This window comes from Rhyacophila brunnea, unplaced genomic scaffold (genome assembly GCF_057557595.1).
Source record: "Rhyacophila brunnea isolate RB1 unplaced genomic scaffold, BYU_Rbru_1.0 scaffold_213, whole genome shotgun sequence".
Taxonomy (NCBI): Eukaryota; Metazoa; Arthropoda; class Insecta; order Trichoptera; family Rhyacophilidae; genus Rhyacophila; species Rhyacophila brunnea.
The window spans coordinates 129,224-148,596 of NW_028232875.1; the positions used below are offsets into that span (position 1 = coordinate 129,224).

Consider the following 19,373-nt stretch of genomic DNA (forward strand, 5'->3'; position numbering starts at 1 on the left):
TTCATTATTAAAACAACACCCCTTGCCATATAGAGGATCTTAAAACCTCACCCGAGTCTCCTCAAGACCCGAACGGGTCTCTTCAAGACCCCGTAATAAACGGGTCTCCTCAAGACCCGGAGTAAAATCGCACACGTAAATTCAGAGAAACCTTCACCAGCGACCAAATAATAGAGACGAAGGGGATAATGCTTAACGTATGTGAGCCCCATAAATACTGAAGGATGATCCAAAGTCAAGTCAAGTTTTCAAGCAAACTTGACAAAGGACCGTCCGTCGATTCAGGTCGACGCTTCTTTCGCACAGTTAATTTTCAACACTACCCCGTCTCGCCATGTCTGGTCGCGGAAAAGGCGGTAAAGTCAAGGGAAAGGCAAAGTCTCGTTCGAATCGCGCTGGACTCCAGTTCCCCGTCGGTCGCATACACAGGCTCCTGCGCAAGGGAAACTACGCCGAGAGGGTGGGTGCCGGTGCGCCGGTGTACCTGGCCGCCGTCATGGAATACCTCGCCGCCGAAGTACTCGAGTTGGCGGGAAACGCGGCCCGCGACAACAAGAAGACCAGGATTATCCCTCGTCATTTGCAGCTCGCCATCCGCAACGACGAGGAGCTGAACAAGCTGCTCTCCGGCGTCACCATCGCCCAGGGAGGAGTGCTGCCCAACATCCAGGCGGTGCTCTTGCCCAAGAAGACTGAGAAGAAGGCGTAAAAAAAAAAATATAAAGATTACATGCATATTAATCCATCTATCGTCGTACAAAAGGCCCTTTTCAGGGCCGCCATTTTTATTCAAATTCGAGTGGTAGCGTATCCGTGTCGAGCTCGTTATTGTGTCTCATTATTCATCGACAGTAGGACATTATTGAAATTGTTATTATTATAGGTATTAGCGCAATACAGAGAGTACTGTCCATGTTACAATAAATGTTCTGCAAATTCAATATTTGAAAATACATCTAAAATAAAAAGTAGGTATATAATTTCGTAGTAATTCATGAGGAGATAGAGATGCGTCGATCTCTTGTTTGTTAAGAGTGGCGGTTTCAGTAGTTTAAATAGTTTTGTAGGATAATGATTGTGATATATGTACCTATTTATATAGGTGAGGAGCATCTATGTAAGATATGATAAGAGGCTGTTTAATTAATATTATGAGGGTAGATATTATTTGATGAATCTCACCTCACACGCGTTGCGTTATTATATTATATTATTAGGTGGTAAGTATATTTTATTTAATCGACTGTTCAATTGATCAATTACAACAGACGCAAAATTACTTACAAAACTATTTATCCAAAAATAGTGGAACACGCAGAATGATATTATATTATACTTACTTGGAAAATAGATAGCCAAGTAGGTAGTATAATAATATACTACTATTATTACAGGCACATAACGACCGATCGATCGCTCACGGATGCGTAAACATTCGAATGTCAAAAAATTTGCGGCCCTGAAAAGGGCCTTTTGTGATAGATAGATAGATAGATAGATGGGTATGATAACAATATTATTATTTTTTTTAATTTTTAAGCGCGTTCGCCGCGGATTCGTCTCGCCAGCTGGATATCCTTGGGCATGATGGTGACGCGTTTGGCGTGGATGGCGCAAAGGTTCGTGTCCTCGAATAGACCGACGAGGTACGCCTCGCTGGCCTCCTGCAGCGCCATGACGGCGGAGCTCTGGAAGCGCAGATCGGTCTTGAAATCTTGAGCGATCTCGCGCACCAGTCGCTGGAAGGGCAGCTTGCGGATGAGGAGCTCAGTGCTCTTCTGATAGCGACGGATCTCACGGAGAGCGACCGTACCGGGCCTGTAACGATGGGGCTTCTTCACGCCTCCTGTGGCCGGCGCGCTTTTCCTCGCGGCCTTCGTGGCGAGCTGTTTGCGGGGAGCTTTTCCGCCGGTGGATTTTCGGGCAGTCTGCTTGGTACGAGCCATGTCTTCTTCTTCAAAGTAGTAGGTTCTGAAACGAGCGTTCAACGAGGAGTGCGCGCGCGACCCTACTCGGTGACTTATATAGAGAGATCCGCTCGCTGCGATTGGTCGACGCGGTCGCCTTCGGCGGAACAGTGGGGGGTGATCACTTTCGTCGGCGTATCGTTTTGAGGTCGAAATATTGCCTGAAAGTTCATTTTTTTTTAAAATATCCTTTTTTATTCTATTCCGCAATTATTATTAATAGCCGTTATCTTTATTGCGCACTCGCTTTGCGCGAAATGCGCAGCACTGGGCGTGGTTGCGCCGCGGCGCGCCAGAGCGAGACGCACTCGCCCGCGCCTTGAATTCGCAAGGAAGGGAGCGAGACGTCGCATACGCGCGTCTATAAAAAGAGACGTCAGAAAATTAAAAGATTCATAATTCGTCTGGCGGCCGCAGTGAGCGCATCGCATCGTTTCGATTTTTGACATCATCCACTTTTTGACACGCATACAAGATGACCGGTCGCGGTAAAGGAGGAAAGGGATTGGGAAAAGGTGGCGCCAAGCGTCACAGGAAGGTTCTTCGCGATAACATCCAGGGCATCACGAAGCCTGCGATCCGTCGTCTGGCACGTCGCGGCGGAGTCAAGCGCATATCTGGCTTGATTTACGAAGAGACCCGAGGAGTCCTGAAGGTGTTCCTCGAGAACGTCATCAGGGACGCCGTCACCTACACGGAGCACGCGAAGAGGAAGACCGTCACCGCCATGGACGTCGTGTACGCCCTGAAGAGACAGGGTCGCACCCTGTACGGTTTCGGCGGCTAAGCTGGCCAATACGATACCATCTCGTCTTGATACAATACAGACTGACTACTACAATATAATGATGGATGAGTGGGTTGGTTTTAATGCTATGCCCGCTTAACTATTATTATGTGAATATATCTATCTACTCGCATACAAACGGCCCTTTTCAGGGCCACCATGTCTATTTCGTTCGATCCGTTTGCATTCGTATAGTATCGCAGTAATAATGCATGCAGTGGTGTGTGCATAGAAGGGTGGAGGTGAAATACAATTTATTTTATACGTTTCTGAACTGAAAATATGTTTGATTTGCTTAGGTTAGGTTTGATTTTGACAGGTTAGATTTGATTTGATTAAGTTAGGTTAGATTTGGTTAGATTAGATTAGGTTTGATTTGATTAGGTTAGGTTTGATTTGCTTAGGTTAGGTTAGATTTGATATCATTAGGTTAGGTTTGATTTGGTTAGGTTAGGTTTGATTTGATTTGATTAGGTTAGGTTTGATTTGCTTAGGTTAGATTTGATTTGCTTAGGTTAGGTTTGATTTGATTAAGTTAGGTTTGATTTGATTAGGTTAGGTTTGATTTGATTAGGTTAGGTTTGATTTGCTTAGGTTAGATTTGATATCATTAGGTTAGGTTTGATTTGCTTAGGTTAGATTTGATATCATTAGGTTAGGTTTGATTTGATTAGGTTAGGTTTGATTTGCTTAGGTTAGGTTTGATTTGATTAAGTTAGGTTTGATTTGATTAGGTTAGGTTTGATTTGATTAGGTTAGGTTTGATTTGCTTAGGTTAGATTTGATATCATTAGGTTAGGTTTGATTTGATTTGATTAGGTTAGGTTTGATTTGCTTAGGTTAGATTTGATATCATTAGGTTAGGTTTGGTTTGATTTGATTAGGTTAGGTTTGATTTGCTTAGGTTAGATTTGATATCATTAGGTTAGGTTTGATTTGGTTAGGTTAGGTTTGATTTGATTAGGTTAGGTTTGATTTGGTTAGGTTAGGTTTGATTTGATTAGGTCAGGTTTGATTTGGTTAGGTTTGATTGGGTTTGGTTTGATTTGATTATGTTAGGTTTGATTTGATTAGGTTAGGTTTGATTTGATCAGGTTAGGTTTGATTTGATTGGGTTAGGTTTGATTTGATTAAGTTAGGTTTGATTTGGTTAGGTTAGGTTAGGTTTGATTAGGTTAGGTTTGATTTGATTTGATTAGGTTAGGTTAGGTTTGATTTGATTAAGTTAGGTTTGATTTGATTAGGTTAGGTTTGATTTGATCAGGTTAGGTTTGATTTGATTGGGTTAGGTTTGATTTGATTAAGTTAGGTTTGATTTGGTTAGGTTAGGTTAGGTTAGGTTTGATTTGATTAGGTTAGGTTCGATTTGGTTAGGTTCGATTTGGTTAGGTTAGGTTATTAGGTTAGGTTTGATTTGGTTAGGTTAGGTAAACCTAACCTAACCAAATCAAACCTAACCTAACCAAATCAAACCTAACCTAATCTAATCAAACCTAACCTAACCAAATCAAACCTAACCTAATCAAATCAAACCTAACCTAACCAAATCAAACCTAACCTAATGATATCAAATCTAACCTAAGCAAATCAAACTTAACCTAATCAAATCAAACCTAACCTAATGAAATCAAACCTAACCTAACCTAACCAAATCAAACCTAACTCAATCAAATCAAACCTAACCTAATCAAATCAAACCTAACCTGATCAAATCAAACCTAACCTGATCACATCAAACCTAACTTAATCAAATCAAACCTAACTCAGTCAAATCAAACCTAACCTAATCAAATCAAACCTAACTTAATCAAATTAAACCTAACCTAATCAAATCAAACCTAACCTGATCAAATCAAACCTAACCTGATCACATCAAACCTAACTTAATCAAATCAAACCTAACTCAGTCAAATCAAACCTAACCTAATCAAATCAAACCTAACTTAATCAAATTAAACCTAACCTAATCAAATCAAATCAAACCTAACCTGATCAAATCAAACCTAACCTGATCACATCAAACCTACCTAACTTAATCAAATCAAACCTAACTCAGTCAAATCAAACCTAACCTAATCAAATCAAACCTAACTTAATCAAATTAAACCTAACCTAATCAAATCAAATCAAACCTAACCTGATCAAATCAAACCTAACCTGATCACATCAAACCTAACTTAATCAAATCAAACCTAACTCAGTCAAATCAAACCTAACCAAATCAACAAAAAAAAAAAAAAATGAATTTAGTGTTAATTTTAAATTTTAGCTAGGTGAGTGAGTATTCGTCTTGACATAAGACAGTGTAATAATATTATGCAATTTACGTATGGAGTACCTATACGAATTGAATAAAGAAATAACGACGTATCTACGTGTTCGATATCAGTCGACACCTGAATTGTGTTGGTAGCCCTGAAAAGGGCTTTTGTTTCAATAAAATGCGAGCGAGCGCGTATTATTCATCTCCATCTCTATCCTCATTCATCTCGTCTACTGTCGTCGTCGTCATCCACCCGAGATACCCCCCTTCCCGGGCTGCCGTCGTCGCATCATCGTCATCGTGATGATTAGATTAGATTCGATCGCGGCTTCTTACTTCTTCGCAGCGGCTTTCTTCGCGGCGGGCTTCTTCGCAGCGGCCTTCTTGGGCTTAGGCGCCTTCGGCTTCTTGGTGGGCGGCTTGGCTGACTTCTTCGCCTTGGTGGGGGTCTTGGGCTTGGCGGCCTTCTTGGCGGCGGGGGCGGCCTTCTTGGGGGAGGCGGCTTTCTTGGCGGCTGCGGCCGATCTGGCCGCGGTTTCGAGAGGAGCCGACGACTTTCTCATGGCGGTCGCGGGCTTCTTCTTTGCGGCTGCGGCCGAAGACTTGCCTCCGCCGGCCGCGGCGCCCTTCTTCTCCTTGGATGAGGCAGGGCGCGATTTCTTCGCGGCGGGCTTCTTGCCAGAGGCGGAGCCGCCCGCAGATTTGGCCTTGCCGGCTTCCAGTTTGAACGAACCGGAGGCCCCCTTGCCTTTGGTCTGCACTAGGGCGCCGGATTCGACGGCACCCTTCAGGTATTTCTTGATGAATGGCGCCAGCTTGTCGGCGTCCACCTTGTAGTTGGCCGAGATGTATTTTTTGATCGCCTGCAGGGAGGATCCGGCGCGCTCTTTCAGCTCTTTGATGGCGCTGTTGACCATCTCAGAGGTCTTGGGATGCGTCGGCTTGACCTTGGGCTTCTTCGCGGCTTTGCCTGCTGCCGATTTCTTCGCGGGGGTAGAGGGCACCGGCGAAGCGGTGACGGGTGCTGCTGTATCTGCCATCTTTGCGTTATTCGATTGATTGAATAATAGAATGAAATATAATATTAAATTATATTATATTATATCGCGGCGTATATTCTGCTTGCTATCTATCTGTACGATGCGCTAGAGTGAAACGACTCGAACGGCTCGCGGATTGTATACGGCGAGAGCGAGACGGGTGCCGCAGTACCGATGTGCGAACGCCGCTCTCAGAGATGACGTTCGTCTAGATCGGCGATTTTAGTCACGAATTGCACCGGCATTTTTGCTTCGATCTCTCGATATTTTTCAATTTTTCGCAGCCGCCGCCCTAGCGAGGGGGTTCAGGGGTGGGCGGTTGCGCCGCCCACCGATCTGTCTGTCGTTTCAAAGCGGGCGAATGGTCGCGAGTCTGTCCTCGGGCTCGCGGGATGCGTTTCAAATTGGAATTGTGTCCGCGCGCGCACATAACGTGTCGGGAAAATGGCCGTAGATTCGTTAAAAATTATCAGATTCCGACGATCGAGCCTTCGTCCGGCGCGTCGATATACCTTCTCGCGTTTGCAATCGGCCGCGGGCCCCTGGCGCCCCCGCGGGCGTCGCGATCCGCCCCCGAGTCGGCCGGAGTTAGCACAAGACGATCGCGGCATACAAACATTACTGTATCGGGCGAAGACGACGGCGGCGGCCCCGCGGTGCTCGATGCAGTCGGCGGTGTTCACGAAGTTCTGCAGCAGGCGAGCAGACGGACGATGGTGCACGGTATCACGGTGCACGACGGTGAAGAAGGAAGCACGACACGAGAATAGAATGTTCAATTCGAATAATTAGTTACCTAACGATAGATTGCGATAGGTACGGCGCGATCGGTCGCTCGCTCGCTCACTGCGCCTCCCTCCCTCCCGCGATAGATAGATAGATAGATGGATGGATGGATGGATGGATGGATAGTGTGAAGCGAAATATCGTAAATAAATAGTTAGTTAATTAATTAAATATGATAATATGATATAATATTATGGGTGCGTTTAATATGACCGATGCGAAGCATACATACGACAGAAATATGAGAGTAGAAAACCATAGCAACCGAAATCATCAATAACAACCGACAACAAAAATGTCATTATTTGTTACTATCAAGTACCTACCTATATGAAATCAAATATAAAGACATTGGAAGGAAGATCACTCTAAGATATCGATCGGGGATTCGGAATAAACTATTCCCTATTCCCTATTCCCGAATCCGTGTGTCATGTACGTATGTAACATAAAATCTATCGTACGATGCAAAATTATCCGATTCGCATTATTTATGTATCGCATATCGAAGGATCGATGAAATAACAAACAGATGTGTAATATCATGTTATGTAGGTACCTAAATCTAATGTGATGTTTTCTTTTTCAGATGCACGCACGCACGCATGCATTCCATGCACCTAAGATGTATGGATAATATTATTAATAGTATAATGATGACTTATTGTTGTATATTACTGAATAATAATAAAATTATTCACAGATACATCGATTCTTATTATTTTCCTATCATATCATATCATCCTTCGTGGCGGGCTCAGTTAGTTATCTAGTCTAGTTTATAATAATACGGTGTGTTGGATAGTGATATAATAATTATAAGCGTAGATGCAAGATAATTATTGTAACAAATATTCGTATTATTATTACAATAGGTGGGCGGTCAGTCGATTTATTTTTCCTGCCTGGCATAAATATTGATAGCGAAACATGCGATTCGATCAATTCGATTTGAAAATATTGGCGGCCCTTAAAAGGGCCTTTGCTTATAATTCTTTCTTCATGGACTTCACTTGGAGCTGGTGTATTTGGTGACTGCCTTTGTTCCTTCGCTGACGGCGTGCTTGGCGAGCTCTCCGGGCAGAAGGAGCCTGACGGCGGTCTGGATCTCCCTGCTGGTGATGGTGGAGCGCTTGTTGTAGTGGGCGAGGCGCGACGCTTCGGCGGCGATCCTCTCGAAGATGTCGTTGACGAAGCTGTTCATGATGCTCATCGCCTTACTGGAGATTCCGGTGTCGGGGTGCACCTGCTTGAGCACCTTGTAGATGTAGATTGCGTAACTCTCCTTCCTCCTCCTCTTTGTCTTCTTCTTGTCTCCCTTGGAGATGTTCTTCTGGGCTTTGCCGGATTTCTTGGCGGCCTTTCCGCTAGTCTTGGGCGGCATGATGATCGGCGACGGGTATTACGATAACGATAGATAGATTAGGTAGGTGCGCGGTGTCAATCGGCGGCGGTGGCTCGAATGAGAATGCCCGCGCTTGACTTTGACTTTGGATCATCCTTCAGTATTTATGGGGCTCACATACGTTAAGCATTATCCCCTTCGTCTCTATTATTTGGTCGCTGGTGAAGGTTTCTCTGAATTTACGTGTGCGATTTTACTCCGGGTCTTGAGGAGACCCGTTTATTACGGGGTCTTGAAGAGACCCGTTCGGGTCTTGAGGAGACTCGGGTGAGGTTTTAAGATCCTCTATATGGCAAGGGGTGTTGTTTTAATAATGAATTTAATTTTAATTTTTAATCTTAGTTAAAAATGAGAAAAAGTTTTTAACTAGTAATGGATATGTTCGTTTAGCATTCTCATTCGAGCCACAGCCCGGACCACCGTCTTCACCGTCCGAGTTATTGCCCATCAGCCGATCATCAACCGCCAAAGGCCAACGGCGGTATTGCCTTCTTGTTTGATTGAAGACGCCAGAGGAGGAGGAGTTTGAGTGTAGCATCGGGACATCGGAATCATGCACGGGGCGGAGTTCATCGTTGAGAGTCCGCCGCGCCAGCTTACGTCCCATCCAGTTTTAGCGGGCTTGCCAGCACGCCATCTCAGGAGGCCAGTCATGCTCGTTCCGAGGCATACACCACACCAGTCCAAGCGAGTGAAGTCGAAGAAAGAAGAATAGAAAAACGATAACCACTCGTTTTGGGATGTTAGGCCCATCATGATTGCTCATCAAAATTTGAGCCGCGGCGGGGTGAAAAACTCCGGGAGTGTTTGTGAGACTCTCCCGGCCAAAAACCCTACCGCTGTGATTTGTATCTGTAAGCTTTATTATAAAAAGAACAGGTTAGTAAGAAGAAGGAAAAGGTTGCGGTCTATGCTTCGTGAGAGGAGTCATCTAGTACGAGTCTTGGGCTGCTACTCTCTAGTCATCCATCTGTGTGGGCTGTGCCATTTGACGCTCGGCTCAGAGTTTTGAGGGCGGTTCGCGGCAGCTCGAGACGACAGAGAGGGGCAGCTTTGGATCTGTATCTGTAATCATAAGTGGCATTTTTATATTTGTTATATTTATTATCTGTTCCTGCGTCGTAGTTGTTTGTTTTTGTTTTTGTTTATGCTGGGTCCTGCCTTTATTCTCCTAAGGAAGGACCTGGGTCTGTCATGGTCCATGACTGTATTCTCGTCGTAGTCGTTGAGATTTTTGATTATAGCGTTTGGATGATTATCCATTGACGCGTAGAATTTTATCGCTAGTTTTCCTATGTGCTCTTCTAGCGTTTCCATTTCTAGGTCTCTATGTAGTATTTTATTGCGGACGTAGTTTGGGGCGCCTGTAATCGATCTTAGGACTATGTTTTGAACTACTTGCAGCTTCTTGATGAGGTTTGGGCTGCCGTGAGCCCAGATGGGGCAAGCGTAGGTCATGATGGGTCTAATTATTGCTGTATGTAATAGCAGTTTGCCTCTCATGGAGACTTTGCTGCGCCTACCTAGCATTGGGGTTAGTCTGGCTTTTACTATTCTAGCTTCTCTGTCTTTTGAGTTGATGTGTTTAAAGAATGTAAGATTCTTATCTAAGTGAAGTCCTAAGTATTTGACCGTGGTTGACCACGGGATTAGTTTTTTGCTCATGACGAGTTGATTTCTGATTTTGCAGAGCCTATCGCCCCTATGTCTGAAGATAATTGCCTCGCTTTTGCTGGCATTTAGTTTGATGCGCCACTTGTCGCACCATTTAACTATTTGGTTAGCTGCTAGTTGAACTAATTTAGTGGCCTGGTTGAGTTGGATAGATCTAGCTAGTATGGCGGTGTCGTCTGCGTATTGAGCGACTATACAGGATCTTGCGGAGGTATTGCTTGGGATGGGTATGTCTCTGGTGTAGAGGTTGTATAGGATGGGGGCTAGTACCGATCCTTGGGGAACTCCAGCTTTAATGCGTCTGATGGAAGATTTGATTCCGTGGTATTTGATAGAAAATTGTCTTCTGGTTAGGAAAGAGTTTAGGATCTTGATCATCGGCAGTTCTATTTCTGCTCTGGAGAGTTTGACGATCAGTCCCTCGATCCAAACCTTGTCGAAGGCCTTCGCTATGTCCAGGAACAGTCCTGTGGTGAATTTGTGGTGGTTGAGTGCATCTTTGATGTACTCTGTGGTGCGTAACAGCTGGTGGTTCGTGGAGTGGCCTTTTCTAAAACCATGCTGCTCGTCTGGTATGAGTTTTTTCTCATCTATGGTGATTTGAAGTCTGGATTTTATAGCTCTTTCTAGAATTTTACTCATTGTGGGGAGTAAACTAATTGGCCTGTGGTTCTGGGGGAGTTTTAGGTTCTTGCCTGGTTTAGGCAAGAGAATAATGTCAGCATTTTTCCATGAGTCAGGGAAGTACTGCTGTTCTAAGCAGGCGTTGAGTATGTTGGTTAGGTACTCTACGCCAGTGTCTGTGAGATTTTTAAGGGTAAGGTTACTTATCCCGTCTATGCCAGGAGCTTTGCGGTTTCTTAGTCGCTTAATTAAAAATTCAGTTTCGTCTATTGTGACGGCTACCATTGGTGGCGGTGGAGGACTAGGTGTGGCATTGACTATGGCTCTGGCTTCTCTGTTGATTGACTTTATGTGTCTTCTTTTATCTCTGTATTGAGTGTCTGAATCTGAATCTGTGTCTGTGTCAGAGTATGTTTCTGTATCCGAGTCTGATTCTGCTATCGGGTTTGGAGTGAATTGATCTTCTATGCTGTCCGCAAACAGCTCGCACTTGTCTCGGGTAGTATAGACTGGGCCTCTTGGGCCGTCTAGTGGCGTAATGGGACATTTTTTGACCCGCAGGATTTTAGTTAGTGACCAGTAAGGGTGGCTGCCCTTCACTAGGTCTTCTAGTTTTTTTACCCAAGTTTCCTCGGAAAAGCGTCTGATTTCTTTTCTGACTTTCTTCTTCAGCTCTTTGGCTTTAGAGATGGCAGCAGGATCGCCCGTTTCCTGACCGAGTTTTCTATTTCTGTTTCTCTCCGTTATGAGGAGTCTAATCGGTTTTGGTAGGTCGAGTCTGTGTTTGAGGTCTGGGCTAATGGGGGTTGAGGCTGCTTTGAGAGCCTCTTGTATAGTAGTCGTTAGATCGGCTATTGCGGAGTCTATTTCTATTTCGTCTGTGAGAAGTGTGCGGGGTGTGAGATGTTCCTCCATATAGGCACCGAAATCTTCCCATGATACTTTGTATCTGGTGGAGTCGGGCAGTGTGGCAAAGGGGTCTACTGGGTCTCCCAGGTACAGTAGAACGGGTTTGTGGTCTGAGTTAAGCTCGTCTAGTGCTCGGATAATTGGGATGTAGCTAGTGTTCCTGAGGATAGCGAAGTCTAAGACGTTGAAAGGTCTATATAAGGTGCGTATGGTGGTCTCTGAGGGAGCCACTACGATTGATTGGGTGTCCTGAGTGAACTGAAAGATGCCCGCGCAAACTTAGACTCGCTCTTTCAGGTCACTGTGTAGAGCGATCGGCGCGCGGCTTTGCAAGTCGCGTTATGAGCCGCACGTCTCCCGCTGCGGCCGCACCGCGCGCGATTCTAAAATAACGCAAAAAAAAGTTTTCAAGCAAACTTGACAAAGGACCGTCCGTCGATTCAGGTCGACGCTTCTTTCGCACAGTTAATTTTCAACACTACCCCGTCTCGCCATGTCTGGTCGCGGAAAAGGCGGTAAAGTCAAGGGAAAGGCAAAGTCTCGTTCGAATCGCGCTGGACTCCAGTTCCCCGTCGGTCGCATACACAGGCTCCTGCGCAAGGGAAACTACGCCGAGAGGGTGGGTGCCGGTGCGCCGGTGTACCTGGCCGCCGTCATGGAATACCTCGCCGCCGAAGTACTCGAGTTGGCGGGAAACGCGGCCCGCGACAACAAGAAGACCAGGATTATCCCTCGTCATTTGCAGCTCGCCATCCGCAACGACGAGGAGCTGAACAAGCTGCTCTCCGGCGTCACCATCGCCCAGGGAGGAGTGCTGCCCAACATCCAGGCGGTGCTCTTGCCCAAGAAGACTGAGAAGAAGGCGTAAAAAAAAAAATATAAAGATTACATGCATATTAATCCATCTATCGTCGTACAAAAGGCCCTTTTCAGGGCCGCCATTTTTATTCAAATTCGAGTGGTAGCGTATCCGTGTCGAGCTCGTTATTGTGTCTCATTATTCATCGACAGTAGGACATTATTGAAATTGTTATTATTATAGGTATTAGCGCAATACAGAGAGTACTGTCCATGTTACAATAAATGTTCTGCAAATTCAATATTTGAAAATACATCTAAAATAAAAAGTAGGTATATAATTTCGTAGTAATTCATGAGGAGATAGAGATGCGTCGATCTCTTGTTTGTTAAGAGTGGCGGTTTCAGTAGTTTAAATAGTTTTGTAGGATAATGATTGTGATATATGTACCTATTTATATAGGTGAGGAGCATCTATGTAAGATATGATAAGAGGCTGTTTAATTAATATTATGAGGGTAGATATTATTTGATGAATCTCACCTCACACGCGTTGCGTTATTATATTATATTATTAGGTGGTAAGTATATTTTATTTAATCGACTGTTCAATTGATCAATTACAACAGACGCAAAATTACTTACAAAACTATTTATCCAAAAATAGTGGAACACGCAGAATGATATTATATTATACTTACTTGGAAAATAGATAGCCAAGTAGGTAGTATAATAATATACTACTATTATTACAGGCACATAACGACCGATCGATCGCTCACGGATGCGTAAACATTCGAATGTCAAAAAATTTGCGGCCCTGAAAAGGGCCTTTTGTGATAGATAGATAGATAGATAGATGGGTATGATAACAATATTATTATTTTTTTTAATTTTTAAGCGCGTTCGCCGCGGATTCGTCTCGCCAGCTGGATATCCTTGGGCATGATGGTGACGCGTTTGGCGTGGATGGCGCAAAGGTTCGTGTCCTCGAATAGACCGACGAGGTACGCCTCGCTGGCCTCCTGCAGCGCCATGACGGCGGAGCTCTGGAAGCGCAGATCGGTCTTGAAATCTTGAGCGATCTCGCGCACCAGTCGCTGGAAGGGCAGCTTGCGGATGAGGAGCTCAGTGCTCTTCTGATAGCGACGGATCTCACGGAGAGCGACCGTACCGGGCCTGTAACGATGGGGCTTCTTCACGCCTCCTGTGGCCGGCGCGCTTTTCCTCGCGGCCTTCGTGGCGAGCTGTTTGCGGGGAGCTTTTCCGCCGGTGGATTTTCGGGCAGTCTGCTTGGTACGAGCCATGTCTTCTTCTTCAAAGTAGTAGGTTCTGAAACGAGCGTTCAACGAGGAGTGCGCGCGCGACCCTACTCGGTGACTTATATAGAGAGATCCGCTCGCTGCGATTGGTCGACGCGGTCGCCTTCGGCGGAACAGTGGGGGGTGATCACTTTCGTCGGCGTATCGTTTTGAGGTCGAAATATTGCCTGAAAGTTCATTTTTTTTTAAAATATCCTTTTTTATTCTATTCCGCAATTATTATTAATAGCCGTTATCTTTATTGCGCACTCGCTTTGCGCGAAATGCGCAGCACTGGGCGTGGTTGCGCCGCGGCGCGCCAGAGCGAGACGCACTCGCCCGCGCCTTGAATTCGCAAGGAAGGGAGCGAGACGTCGCATACGCGCGTCTATAAAAAGAGACGTCAGAAAATTAAAAGATTCATAATTCGTCTGGCGGCCGCAGTGAGCGCATCGCATCGTTTCGATTTTTGACATCATCCACTTTTTGACACGCATACAAGATGACCGGTCGCGGTAAAGGAGGAAAGGGATTGGGAAAAGGTGGCGCCAAGCGTCACAGGAAGGTTCTTCGCGATAACATCCAGGGCATCACGAAGCCTGCGATCCGTCGTCTGGCACGTCGCGGCGGAGTCAAGCGCATATCTGGCTTGATTTACGAAGAGACCCGAGGAGTCCTGAAGGTGTTCCTCGAGAACGTCATCAGGGACGCCGTCACCTACACGGAGCACGCGAAGAGGAAGACCGTCACCGCCATGGACGTCGTGTACGCCCTGAAGAGACAGGGTCGCACCCTGTACGGTTTCGGCGGCTAAGCTGGCCAATACGATACCATCTCGTCTTGATACAATACAGACTGACTACTACAATATAATGATGGATGAGTGGGTTGGTTTTAATGCTATGCCCGCTTAACTATTATTATGTGAATATATCTATCTACTCGCATACAAACGGCCCTTTTCAGGGCCACCATGTCTATTTCGTTCGATCCGTTTGCATTCGTATAGTATCGCAGTAATAATGCATGCAGTGGTGTGTGCATAGAAGGGTGGAGGTGAAATACAATTTATTTTATACGTTTCTGAACTGAAAATATGTTTGATTTGCTTAGGTTAGGTTTGATTTTGACAGGTTAGATTTGATTTGATTAAGTTAGGTTAGATTTGGTTAGATTAGATTAGGTTTGATTTGATTAGGTTAGGTTTGATTTGCTTAGGTTAGGTTAGATTTGATATCATTAGGTTAGGTTTGATTTGGTTAGGTTAGGTTTGATTTGATTTGATTAGGTTAGGTTTGATTTGCTTAGGTTAGATTTGATTTGCTTAGGTTAGGTTTGATTTGATTAAGTTAGGTTTGATTTGATTAGGTTAGGTTTGATTTGATTAGGTTAGGTTTGATTTGCTTAGGTTAGATTTGATATCATTAGGTTAGGTTTGATTTGCTTAGGTTAGATTTGATATCATTAGGTTAGGTTTGATTTGATTAGGTTAGGTTTGATTTGCTTAGGTTAGGTTTGATTTGATTAAGTTAGGTTTGATTTGATTAGGTTAGGTTTGATTTGATTAGGTTAGGTTTGATTTGCTTAGGTTAGATTTGATATCATTAGGTTAGGTTTGATTTGATTTGATTAGGTTAGGTTTGATTTGCTTAGGTTAGATTTGATATCATTAGGTTAGGTTTGGTTTGATTTGATTAGGTTAGGTTTGATTTGCTTAGGTTAGATTTGATATCATTAGGTTAGGTTTGATTTGGTTAGGTTAGGTTTGATTTGATTAGGTTAGGTTTGATTTGGTTAGGTTAGGTTTGATTTGATTAGGTCAGGTTTGATTTGGTTAGGTTTGATTGGGTTTGGTTTGATTTGATTATGTTAGGTTTGATTTGATTAGGTTAGGTTTGATTTGATCAGGTTAGGTTTGATTTGATTGGGTTAGGTTTGATTTGATTAAGTTAGGTTTGATTTGGTTAGGTTAGGTTAGGTTTGATTAGGTTAGGTTTGATTTGATTTGATTAGGTTAGGTTAGGTTTGATTTGATTAAGTTAGGTTTGATTTGATTAGGTTAGGTTTGATTTGATCAGGTTAGGTTTGATTTGATTGGGTTAGGTTTGATTTGATTAAGTTAGGTTTGATTTGGTTAGGTTAGGTTAGGTTAGGTTTGATTTGATTAGGTTAGGTTCGATTTGGTTAGGTTCGATTTGGTTAGGTTAGGTTATTAGGTTAGGTTTGATTTGGTTAGGTTAGGTAAACCTAACCTAACCAAATCAAACCTAACCTAACCAAATCAAACCTAACCTAATCTAATCAAACCTAACCTAACCAAATCAAACCTAACCTAATCAAATCAAACCTAACCTAACCAAATCAAACCTAACCTAATGATATCAAATCTAACCTAAGCAAATCAAACTTAACCTAATCAAATCAAACCTAACCTAATGAAATCAAACCTAACCTAACCTAACCAAATCAAACCTAACTCAATCAAATCAAACCTAACCTAATCAAATCAAACCTAACCTGATCAAATCAAACCTAACCTGATCACATCAAACCTAACTTAATCAAATCAAACCTAACTCAGTCAAATCAAACCTAACCTAATCAAATCAAACCTAACTTAATCAAATTAAACCTAACCTAATCAAATCAAACCTAACCTGATCAAATCAAACCTAACCTGATCACATCAAACCTAACTTAATCAAATCAAACCTAACTCAGTCAAATCAAACCTAACCTAATCAAATCAAACCTAACTTAATCAAATTAAACCTAACCTAATCAAATCAAATCAAACCTAACCTGATCAAATCAAACCTAACCTGATCACATCAAACCTACCTAACTTAATCAAATCAAACCTAACTCAGTCAAATCAAACCTAACCTAATCAAATCAAACCTAACTTAATCAAATTAAACCTAACCTAATCAAATCAAATCAAACCTAACCTGATCAAATCAAACCTAACCTGATCACATCAAACCTAACTTAATCAAATCAAACCTAACTCAGTCAAATCAAACCTAACCAAATCAACAAAAAAAAAAAAAAATGAATTTAGTGTTAATTTTAAATTTTAGCTAGGTGAGTGAGTATTCGTCTTGACATAAGACAGTGTAATAATATTATGCAATTTACGTATGGAGTACCTATACGAATTGAATAAAGAAATAACGACGTATCTACGTGTTCGATATCAGTCGACACCTGAATTGTGTTGGTAGCCCTGAAAAGGGCTTTTGTTTCAATAAAATGCGAGCGAGCGCGTATTATTCATCTCCATCTCTATCCTCATTCATCTCGTCTACTGTCGTCGTCGTCATCCACCCGAGATACCCCCCTTCCCGGGCTGCCGTCGTCGCATCATCGTCATCGTGATGATTAGATTAGATTCGATCGCGGCTTCTTACTTCTTCGCAGCGGCTTTCTTCGCGGCGGGCTTCTTCGCAGCGGCCTTCTTGGGCTTAGGCGCCTTCGGCTTCTTGGTGGGCGGCTTGGCTGACTTCTTCGCCTTGGTGGGGGTCTTGGGCTTGGCGGCCTTCTTGGCGGCGGGGGCGGCCTTCTTGGGGGAGGCGGCTTTCTTGGCGGCTGCGGCCGATCTGGCCGCGGTTTCGAGAGGAGCCGACGACTTTCTCATGGCGGTCGCGGGCTTCTTCTTTGCGGCTGCGGCCGAAGACTTGCCTCCGCCGGCCGCGGCGCCCTTCTTCTCCTTGGATGAGGCAGGGCGCGATTTCTTCGCGGCGGGCTTCTTGCCAGAGGCGGAGCCGCCCGCAGATTTGGCCTTGCCGGCTTCCAGTTTGAACGAACCGGAGGCCCCCTTGCCTTTGGTCTGCACTAGGGCGCCGGATTCGACGGCACCCTTCAGGTATTTCTTGATGAATGGCGCCAGCTTGTCGGCGTCCACCTTGTAGTTGGCCGAGATGTATTTTTTGATCGCCTGCAGGGAGGATCCGGCGCGCTCTTTCAGCTCTTTGATGGCGCTGTTGACCATCTCAGAGGTCTTGGGATGCGTCGGCTTGACCTTGGGCTTCTTCGCGGCTTTGCCTGCTGCCGATTTCTTCGCGGGGGTAGAGGGCACCGGCGAAGCGGTGACGGGTGCTGCTGTATCTGCCATCTTTGCGTTATTCGATTGATTGAATAATAGAATGAAATATAATATTAAATTATATTATATTATATCGCGGCGTATATTCTGCTTGCTATCTATCTGTACGATGCGCTAGAGTGAAACGACTCGAACGGCTCGCGGATTGTATACGGCGAGAGCGAGACGGGTGCCGCAGTACCGATGTGCGAACGCCGCTCTCAGAGATGACGTTCGTCTAGATCGGCGATTTTAGTCACGAATTGCACCGGCATTTTTGCTTCGATCTCTCGATATTTTTCAATTTTTCGCAGCCGCCGCCCTAGCGAGGGGGTTCAGGGGTGGGCGGTTGCGCCGCCCACCGATCTGTCTGTCGTTTCAAAGCGGGCGAATGGTCGCGAGTCTGTCCTCGGGCTCGCGGGATGCGTTTCAAATTGGAATTGTGTCCGCGCGCGCACATAACGTGTCGGGAAAATGGCCGTAGATTCGTTAAAAATTATCAGATTCCGACGATCGAGCCTTCGTCCGGCGCGTCGATATACCTTCTCGCGTTTGCAATCGGCCGCGGGCCCCTGGCGCCCCCGCGGGCGTCGCGATCCGCCCCCGAGTCGGCCGGAGTTAGCACAAGACGATCGCGGCATACAAACATTACTGTATCGGGCGAAGACGACGGCGGCGGCCCCGCGGTGCTCGATGCAGTCGGCGGTGTTCACGAAGTTCTGCAGCAGGCGAGCAGACGGACGATGGTGCACGGTATCACGGTGCACGACGGTGAAGAAGGAAGCACGACACGAGAATAGAATGTTCAATTCGAATAATTAGTTACCTAACGATAGATTGCGATAGGTACGGCGCGATCGGTCGCTCGCTCGCTCACTGCGCCTCCCTCCCTCCCGCGATAGATAGATAGATAGATGGATGGATGGATGGATGGATAGTGTGAAGCGAAATATCGTAAATAAATAGTTAGTTAATTAATTAAATATGATAATATGATATAATATTATGGGTGCGTTTAATATGACCGATGCGAAGCATACATACGACAGAAATATGAGAGTAGAAAACCATAGCAACCGAAATCATCAATAACAACCGACAACAAAAATGTCATTATTTGTTACTATCAAGTACCTACCTATATGAAATCAAATATAAAGACATTGGAAGGAAGATCACTCTAAGATATCGATCGGGGATTCGGAATAAACTATTCCCTATTCCCTATTCCCGAATCCGTGTGTCATGTACGTATGTAACATAAAATCTATCGTACGATGCAAAATTATCCGATTCGCATTATTTATGTATCGCATATCGAAGGATCGATGAAATAACAAACAGATGTGTAATATCATGTTATGTAGGTACCTAAATCTAATGTGATGTTTTCTTTTTCAGATGCACGCACGCACGCATGCATTCCATGCACCTAAGATGTATGGATAATATTATTAATAGTATAATGATGACTTATTGTTGTATATTACTGAATAATAATAAAATTATTCACAGATACATCGATTCTTATTATTTTCCTATCATATCATATCATCCTTCGTGGCGGGCTCAGTTAGTTATCTAGTCTAGTTTATAATAATACGGTGTGTTGGATAGTGATATAATAATTATAAGCGTAGATGCAAGATAATTATTGTAACAAATATTCGTATTATTATTACAATAGGTGGGCGGTCAGTCGATTTATTTTTCCTGCCTGGCATAAATATTG

The 19,373-nt window shown here is 44.3% G+C and overlaps 7 protein-coding genes across 7 annotated transcripts; 4 read left to right on the forward strand and 3 right to left on the reverse strand.

Annotated features, from left to right (window-relative positions):
- The first annotated feature begins 334 nt into the window (after positions 1–334).
- On the forward strand, positions 335–709 carry LOC147070563 (histone H2A). The gene has a single exon (XM_085949299.1). It carries the CDS (start codon positions 335–337, stop codon positions 707–709), a length of 375 nt encoding a protein of 124 aa, XP_085805425.1.
- An 826-nt stretch (positions 710–1,535) lies between these two features.
- Positions 1,536–1,946, reverse strand: LOC147070564 (histone H3). The gene has a single exon (XM_085949300.1). The coding sequence runs from the start codon at positions 1,944–1,946 to the stop codon at positions 1,536–1,538; it is 411 nt and encodes a 136-aa protein (XP_085805426.1).
- Positions 1,947–2,380: 434 nt separating this feature from the next.
- On the forward strand, positions 2,381–2,842 carry LOC147070565 (histone H4). The gene has a single exon (XM_085949305.1). It carries the CDS (start codon positions 2,443–2,445, stop codon positions 2,752–2,754), a length of 312 nt encoding a protein of 103 aa, XP_085805431.1. The 5' UTR covers positions 2,381–2,442; the 3' UTR covers positions 2,755–2,842.
- Positions 2,843–7,852: 5,010 nt separating this feature from the next.
- Positions 7,853–8,227, reverse strand: LOC147070566 (histone H2B-like). The gene has a single exon (XM_085949301.1). The coding sequence runs from the start codon at positions 8,225–8,227 to the stop codon at positions 7,853–7,855; it is 375 nt and encodes a 124-aa protein (XP_085805427.1).
- Positions 8,228–11,948: 3,721 nt separating this feature from the next.
- On the forward strand, positions 11,949–12,323 carry LOC147070567 (histone H2A). The gene has a single exon (XM_085949302.1). The coding sequence runs from the start codon at positions 11,949–11,951 to the stop codon at positions 12,321–12,323; it is 375 nt and encodes a 124-aa protein (XP_085805428.1).
- An 826-nt stretch (positions 12,324–13,149) lies between these two features.
- LOC147070568 (histone H3) lies at positions 13,150–13,560 on the reverse strand. Its single transcript, XM_085949303.1, has one exon. It carries the CDS (start codon positions 13,558–13,560, stop codon positions 13,150–13,152), a length of 411 nt encoding a protein of 136 aa, XP_085805429.1.
- Positions 13,561–14,056: 496 nt separating this feature from the next.
- Positions 14,057–14,368, forward strand: LOC147070569 (histone H4). Its single transcript, XM_085949304.1, has one exon. The coding sequence runs from the start codon at positions 14,057–14,059 to the stop codon at positions 14,366–14,368; it is 312 nt and encodes a 103-aa protein (XP_085805430.1).
- The last annotated feature ends 5,005 nt before the right edge of the window (positions 14,369–19,373 follow it).